The 8,814-nt window shown below is 36.3% G+C and overlaps 1 protein-coding gene across 1 annotated transcript; it reads right to left on the reverse strand.

Moving 5' to 3' along the window:
• Nucleotides 1-461: 461 nt before the first annotated feature.
• LOC141516776 (olfactory receptor 5G9-like) lies at nt 462-1,406 on the reverse strand. The gene has a single exon (XM_074227753.1). It carries the CDS (start codon nt 1,404-1,406, stop codon nt 462-464), a length of 945 nt encoding a protein of 314 aa, XP_074083854.1.
• Nucleotides 1,407-8,814: the final 7,408 nt, after the last annotated feature.

An 8,814-nucleotide genomic window follows, 5' to 3' on the forward strand; every position in this document is an offset into this window, starting at 1 on the left:
ACCTAAATTTCAGGACTCTTCATTGCCTTACTTTACTTCTGACATGGTCACTGACATTTGCTCACAAAATTCCCAATACTTAGAATATCTTTCCCTACTTTTATTTGTTGGGGAAATTTCTATGTATCTTTGAAGCATCCACTCAAGTAACACTTGTACTGAACATGGAATCATGGGACCTAAAGTTAAATTACCACTCTTCAACTCACAACCTACATAATCTTAAGCAAAACATTTAATCTCCCTGGGTTTCAGGCTCTTTGTTGGCAAATATGAGGGTTGGAATATATGACCACTGAGATTCCTTCCAGGCCCAGATCTGTGATGGTGGGATCTACAAGAAGTCTTTCTTTGTTGTTGATGACTGCATACTCCCTTATACTCGATAGCTTTTTTTTTACACTTCTCTGATAGACCTGTCATGCTAATGCTATGTTTTTCCATTTTTCACTGTAGACAATTCATCTCCTAAGGCAAAATTTCCTTTTAGTAATAGTCCTATAGATGGCATCTTTCACCTCTTTGTTCCTTAGACTATAGATGAGGGGATTCAACATGGGGATCACTGAAGTATAAAACACAGAGACAAGTTTATTGGTATCCATGGAGAAACTTGTGTTAGGTCGCACATAGACAAAGAAGAGGGTTCCATATAAGATGGTGACGGCAGTGAGATGAGAAGAGCAGGTAGAGAAGGCTTTCTGTCTTCCTTTTGCAGAGTGGATCCTCAGAATAGCTGAGAGGATGTATATATAGGAGACAAGGATGATCAGGCCGCTGAAGACACCAACAATCCCAGCAATAACAAAAACTAATAATTTATTGATACTAGTATCAGTACATATGAGGGAGAGGAGGGGGAAAATGTCACAGAAGAAATGATTGATGACATTTGGGCCACAGAAGGGGAGACGGAAAGCAACAGGAGTGTGGATCATGGCATCCATGAAGCCAGCAGCGTAGGGGATAGCCACCAGTTGGTTGCAGTGCTTCCGGGACATTGCAATGGAGTAAAGCAGGGGGTTACAGATTGCAACATAGCGGTCATAGGCCATGGATGCCAAGAGGAAACATTCAATGGCCACAAAAAATCCAAAGAACCATTGCTGTAATGCACAGCCAAGGAAAGAGATGATCTTTTTCTCCTCAAAGAAGTCTCTAAGCATTTTGGGAGCCACTGTGGATGAGAAGCTCATGTCCACAAAAGAGAGATGACTGAGGAAAAAATACATGGGGGTGTGAAGACGGGCATCCACTCGTATGAGGATGATCATTCCCAGGTTCCCTGTCATGTTAATGAGATAAGAAAGTAGAACAAGAAGGAAGAGGATGACCTGCAGCTTTGGATGGTACTTCAAGCCCACAAAAATGAATTCAGTGACTCTGGTGTAGTTTTCATTGGCCATTTATTCCTGGTGTTTTCTGCTGAGAAAAAGAAAAAAACACTCAGAGGACTGCAGAACTTGGAGACAGAAAGGCTCTTTGGATCAAATTGTAGAATATCACCTAGTTCAACCCTTTCACTTTGCAGCTGAGGAAACTGAGGCTTGAGGCCATTCATTTCACATCATTCCTAGGTAAGAATGAAGATTTAAATCTTTGAGCCCCTGATTTCAGATCTACTCTCCTTCTAGGGCATGTGAATCAACATCTTTAGTCATAGAAAGCTTCATCTACAAAGACACATCCACCTTCATTTGAGAGAGGGGAGAATGGCTTGGTTTTGCTTTAGTGGTGGTGGTGATGGTCTTTTGGGTCATTCAATTTATGCATAAAAATTAGTTGGCAATAGCTTGGAGATTCACACAATTTCAACACATTTGAAAGCTAATGGGCTATAACTGAGTAAATATTTAGAAATATGTTCTGTTCTTCAGAGAACTTAATATGCAGCATGATAAAATTATGATCTATGATAAATAATAAGGTAATATGTGCTAAATATTGTGGACTCAATATCAAATCAGTTCAAAACAAAATGACTATCATAGAAGGAGAATATATCACAAGAAATTGTTTAAGGTGTCAAAATTTGTAAACTTTATTTTATGTCAACACATTTACTTATGGTACTTGGTCCCAAATAATTTATGCAAAGACAGAATCATTTGATCTATGTTTTGGAAAGATATTCAAGAGTCTTTAGTTCAAGCTCCTTGTTTTACTCATGAGGAAATTAAGACTAAGAAAGGAAGTGACTTGCCTGAGATCCCTCAGCAACTAAATGAGAATAAGATATTGAATTCCAATTTCTGTTTTCCAAATGCAGGTGTTCTTTCTTGTCTTTCATGCTGCCTTCCCGACCCAATCAAGTTCAGAATAAAGGACTAAAGTAGGTCATTTATCTACTTCTTTTCCCTGGAGATAGAGAAATAATCAGGAGTGGAGTGGAATGCCAGTGTTATTGAGTGAGTCAGAGAGCTATAGGTCCTCAATCAACTCCACTGGGGAGTGAGTCTAAGGAATTTTGCTTCATGCACATCATTGTGCTCCTACTGATTTCTTTCTCCAAGTAATGTTCAGAGCTGTAGGAGCAGTGGGGTTTTTGTTTGTTTGTTTTGGTTTTGCTTTTGGTCACCAGGTTAAATTTCATATGACACCATTGATGCAATTTTTCCATAAAGTTTTAAATGGAGGTTGGGGCAAAAAAAATTTTTAAAAGTAATATGATATTTTCCTATTTAAAATAATCATTCTAGGGGTGGCTAAGTTGCACAGTAGATAAAGCACCAGCCCTGGAGTCAGGAGTATCCAAGTTCAAATTTGACCTCAGACACTTAATAATGACCTAGCTGTGTGGCCTTGGGCAAGCCACTTAACCCCATTTGCCTTGCAAAAAAAAAACCTAAAAAACTAAAATAATCATTCTCACTGATTGCATGCAATGCTCAATTGAATATGATTTATTAAAGTCCTGAAAATGCTAATTATTTCTATGGGGAGAACAAAGATTTCCCAAAACTTATAAGACAGGGAAAGTAACATCCTTTACTAGCTATGATGTGGAAAAGAGTTAAGATGACTAGTGTAAGTCAAAAGAGCTAGCCTTGGACCTAGCTAGTTTGCTTATTAGAGAATACCACAAAAGCTCTCTCACCATTATTTTCCTCATCTACAAAATGACATGATTTATTTTGTCTACTTCATTGTGTTGTTGGGAAGAAAATGCTTTTCACCTATTTTTTTTTCCAAAAGACAGAGGACTATAATGGAGAAGTGGTAGGCCTTTTCACCAGGAAGACCTGAGTTCAAACTTAGGTTAACTGCATGCATGACCTTGGGAAGTCATTTACCTTCCTTTGATCTCTTTTATTAGCTTTTTTTTTTATTAGGATAAGAATAATAGTATCTACCTTATATGCATCAAATAAGATAACATATGAAAACAACTTTACAAAGTATGAAGCTCTAGGTTACTATCAGTTATTATGATATATTATATTTAAATATATTTATTATGATATATTATATTTAAATGCTATGGCAATGTGAGATTGTGTTTACTTTCCTTGGAATTCCAACATCTAAAACTGCAAGGTGGACAGTCTACTTAATGGGAGGGAAGATATTTAGTGTTCAGGCCCTGCCTCTGAAACAAAATAGCTGTAGAAGCATAAGTCACTTACCTGATCCTTGCTCCTAGGCAACCCGTCTATCAAATAAGTATTTCTTAAATGCTCACCTTTGCGAATTAGGAGGCACAAGAGTTTCCAGAAGAACAAGTGACACAGAAAAACTTGAGCTTCAGCAATCCAGCCTTGGAAACTCAACAAAATGAATAAGCTTTCCCTGTTGTTGTTGAGTTGTGACAAAGATATGAATTGGTTTGGCAAACAGGGTACGTGACTTGTCTGGTCACACAACTAAAAAAGTATCTGGGGACAGATTGGAACTCAGGAAGATGAGTTTTCCTGCTTTCAGATCCAACATTCGGTTCACTGTTCCAGCTAGCTGCCCATGCTCTCCCACATGCCAATCAAATTTTACTTTAAACTACTGGTTCTCATCTCTAAAGAGAGCTCTAATTTAATGACCATCAGATGGGAGAAACTGGTTCAAAGTCAGGGCCTAGGGAACAATTGTAACTGGCTCAAAGGTCCTGGGGAAATCATAACAAAACTATGAGGGCAACCTGTTGTCTGTGCTATAAAAATCAAAACCACAAAAAGTATTGGGAAGGGAAGAAGGAAGGGAAGAAAGAAAAAAGGAAAGAAGAGAAAGGGAGGGATGAAGGAAGGAAACAAGGAAGGAAGAAAAGAATGAAGGGAGGTAAGGAGAGAAAAAGGAAGGAATAAAAGAAAGAAGGGAAGGAAAGAAAGTATGATGTAGTGTGAAATTATATTGACCATGGCAAGCAGTTTTTAATTCATTTCATATCAATTCAAGTTGATTTAAACCAGTTCAAAAAACTTCTCTTTAACATTAACTTTGTGCAAGACTACCTAGGCTTGGAAAACACACAGTGTTTTTTAAAGTGTCTAAGTGACATAGTGGAGAGTATTCCAGAATTGTATTTAGGAAGACTTAGATTGGGATCCTTCTTCTGATGCTTGCTAACTGACCACTATGTGGGGGGGGAATCAAACAAACTTGACCTTGGTCAAGGAACTTAATTTCTCTTTACCTCAGCTTCCTCATCTCTAAAAGGATCTTCATAATGGCTATAATACCTGCTACCAACGGTACCTCAGAAGCTTATATTGTATGTAATGGACTTTGTAAAATTTAAAATACTCCGCAGCTATCACTTTGTAATTATTGCTATTTGTTCCATATTAGGAGCCTTGATTTTCCTTAACACTTTCTCCAAAACTTGATCAGTGAACCTCCAAGGCTTCAATGTAAGAGGGCAATTTCTGACAGAACCTTCCAAACTTCAGAGATATGGAGCACAAACCCAGAAATGGACAGTGCACCTGTCCTTGGGACCAGATTAGGTCATTAGGGTCATAAATTGAGTCACAAGGTGATACATTCAGGGGCTACAGGAACTTTCAAAGACTACCTGTTTTATTTACACCTTCAGGATTTTCTGCATGGCAATATAGCCATACTGGTATTCCTTGAAGCCCTTCACCTTCATATTCTTTAATGAAACATTAAAAAAAGACCATATTCACTCTCTAGAATAACAAAATCTTAGCATTAGAAGAGACCTCTGCAGTCACCTACTTTAACACCTACCTGAAAAAGAATTCTTTCTATCATATGAGTGGCTGTCTCTGCTTGAAGACCTGCAGTAAAGGGGAATCTTTCTGCTTTCCTGTATAGCCTCTTCCAGTTTGGGAGAGTTCTTTTGAATGGCATTTTTCCTGATAGTAATTCTCATTTTTCTCCATGCAATTGCCCTTCATTACTATTAGAACTATCCATTAACGTCAAGGAAATTGAATGTAGTTATGAGAGCCTTTCAAAGGCCTAGTGACCTTGAACATGTCTTCTCTGATTCTAGGCTACAAATTCTGATTTCTTTCAATCAATTCTTATGTAGCACAGTTGCCAATCCACATGCAATTCAGGCCACAGAATAAGAGCTTCAGAGCTAGAGAGAACTTCAGTGACTATCTAGTCCTGGTGAACTTTAGTATTTTTTTTGGTATTATTATAATTTTTTGAAAGACAACAAGGTTAAGTGACTTGCCCAAGGTTACACAGCTAGATAATTATTAAGTGTCTGGGGTAGAATTTGAGCTCAGAATCCCCTGACTCCAAGGCTGGTTCTCTATCTACTGCACCACCTAGGTGTCCTGGTGAACTTTTTAATGTAAATTTTGTGTGTGTGTCATATAGAGATATAGACACAGATATTTGTATATACAAAAAATACACGCCTATATAAACACACATACATATATGGTTTCACTTGTATTTTATGTATTTTGTTTTAGGCATATAGAAAAATCATCATTCTGAGGAATCCATATGTTTCTCCAGACTGCCAAAGGACTCCAGGACACAATGATTTCATTCATTTAAGCAGTATTCACTTGAAGATAAGATCTAGGTTCATATTCAAAGTGAATACTGCTTAAATGAATGAAATTGGTTAAGACTGTTATCTCTTTTATAAAAAAGGCATTACAGTGTGAACCCTTCAGTATGCAAAATGGAAAAGTTGGTTTAAAATAGTAACTTCTTAAAAAATAAAATAACTTCTTCTTCTTTTTTCCCATGCTGTTATTTCCTCCCTCCTCACCTTCCACCCACCAAATTTCCTGCCTTCTTTGACTATAAGCTAAAACCCTATCTTCTAAATATAAAACATTACTGATCCTCCTTAATATTAATAATTTCCCTTTGAAATTATTTCTAATTTACTATAGATAGAAAGGCAAAGACTTTATGTATGTTATCACTCTTATTTGATTATAAACTTCAGAGTAAGAATTGCTTCTCCTTTTCATTGTCTCCCCTTTGTTTAGTGTAGTTGCCGTATTTGTCTTTGTTCACTTGACTTTTTGTTATCATACATCTCAATGGTACTCACATCACCTTGCTATTTTTATTGACTTCAGAAGGGATAATTTATTGAATGAGGAAAAAATGAAGGCTGCTGGTAGATTTGTCATGTGATAGATAGACTTTAGATAATTCAATTAAAATTCCCATTATCCATTTCTCAAGCATCTAACTTGTAGTCACACACAATATCTTTTCTTCTTCAATTGTCCCTCCGTCCAGGCTACCCAAAGGTCTTTTTACATTCTAAATAAACCCACCTAGATTAAGAAATGCAATGGATCAGCAGCTAAGCAATGTGTAGTGCTTGGGTTGAGTAATGACTGTACCAGGAGGTGATTAGTACAGAGCACTGTACTAGAACAGGCAGCATTACTGAACTTGGTCCATACTAGTCCATTATTGAATGCCTTGTCTTGGTAAGGATTTCTAGTGAAATCCAACTGTTTTCTAATGCACACTTTGATATTTTTAATGTATTGAGGGGAAAATAAAAAAAAAGTCTTAACTTACATATTCTTGATTTTTTTTCCTTTCAAGGGCAACGAGAAGGAGTCTGAATGGATTGTCCAGTCTTCTGTTTCTCAGAAGTCTCTCTTGTATGCTTCCTCTCTTACACTTCAGATCTCACCCATTTACCACCTCAGTACATAGTGGATCCAATTGCATAGCAGAATTGTTAGGTTTCTTTGGGAAAAAGAGAGGGAGCATTTTCTTCCCAAGAATAGCTTTATCTTCTTTGTCTTGGGGAATAATTGTCCCTCAAGTGTCCCCTTCCTTGGGAGTTATGCTCTTAAGAGATAAGGTAATTAGATGGAATTTAGCCATCTACATAATCTAAACTGGTCCATAGAGATGCCATTCAATATGAATATGCAATATTTTCTTTCTTTAACTGAAGAAACTGTTTTCATTTTCTTGTTGAACTGTTCTTTAAATATTCAAGCACCTGGGCAAAAACAAAAGCCCTTGGGGTCACACTGAATCCCTAATACTCAGTTCACTCCCCTATAATAACTCCTACGTTATAGAATCTTGACATTTAAAAAATTGCTTTCATTGAATAAAAAAACAAAACACTGAAAGTAGAGAGTGCTAAGTAGTATTCTTATTTTTAAGAATCAGAGACTAGAGCTTAATCTAAGTGAGCAGCTCAAATCTACAGGCAGCGAATCTACTAAAATATTCTTACAGTATACTATACAATGTGTTACTGCTCCATCCTGCAATTAGGCAGTTACTAATCTTTGCTAATCCTCAGTTCTCTTATCTGGAAGACTAGATATTCTATTAAGATACTTCTAGGGACAGCTAGGTGACACAGTGGATAGAGCACTGGCCCTGGAGTCTGGAGGACCTGAGGTCAAATTCAACCTCAGACATTTAATAATTGCCTAGCTTTATGACCTTGGACGAGTCACTCTTAATCCCATTGTCTTAAATAAATAACATTGAAATAAAAGATACTTCTAGTGCTAAATATATGATCCTAACACCCACTTCCAGTCTTGACATTACAATTTACTGTCATCTTTGATCTATATGGATCCATGTGATTCATACATATCTTTGCATAAGAAAAGAATTCTTCATTCGAATAAAAATTGACTATTTGACCCTAGATTGAGACTCATTTTCTTCATTGGAAAAAATTAATTTAACTAATGCTTGTAGAATTTATTTCACAGGGTTGATATGAGACTTACAAATAAGTAGTTGATATACCATGTTTGGAAAACTTAAACACTGTAGAAATATAATTTGTTTTGGTCGGAGTAGATAAAATTATAGATTTGCTATAGTAGACCTGGGTGCTAATATGAATTCAGAAATTTATTTGTGTATTTTTTGAAAAGTCAGTTAACTTCATGGGGCCTAACCCAGCTTCCTCATATTTAAAATGGGAATAATAATTGGACTACACTGCCTGTGAAGATTTGAGCTTCTTGCAAACTTTCAAGTACCATGGAAGAGGAATTATTATAATTATCATCAAAAAGTTTTAAAAATCATGTTTATTTCACTAATACTCATTAGGTTCCTTATTTTTTCATTTCTGAATATTATGCAGAGCACTTTTTAAAAGAAAGATTTTATTTATTTTGAATTTTACAGTTTCCCCCCATTCTTGCTTCCCTCCTCCCAACCCCCACAGAAGACAGTCTGTTAGTGTTTACATTGATTCCATATTATACATTGGCAGAGCACTTTGTCATAATTTCAGATCAGATAATCATAATTAACCATAAAGAAGTAAAAGGACTTACTCAAGGTAATAACATCCAATTACAATCTTTGGAATTTTCTAGAATATTCAGAAAACATATTAGAATTTTAAGGATATGATTAGAATAT

The sequence above is a fragment of the Macrotis lagotis genome, chromosome 3, assembly GCF_037893015.1.
Source record: "Macrotis lagotis isolate mMagLag1 chromosome 3, bilby.v1.9.chrom.fasta, whole genome shotgun sequence".
NCBI lineage: Eukaryota > Metazoa > Chordata > Mammalia > Peramelemorphia > Peramelidae > Macrotis > Macrotis lagotis.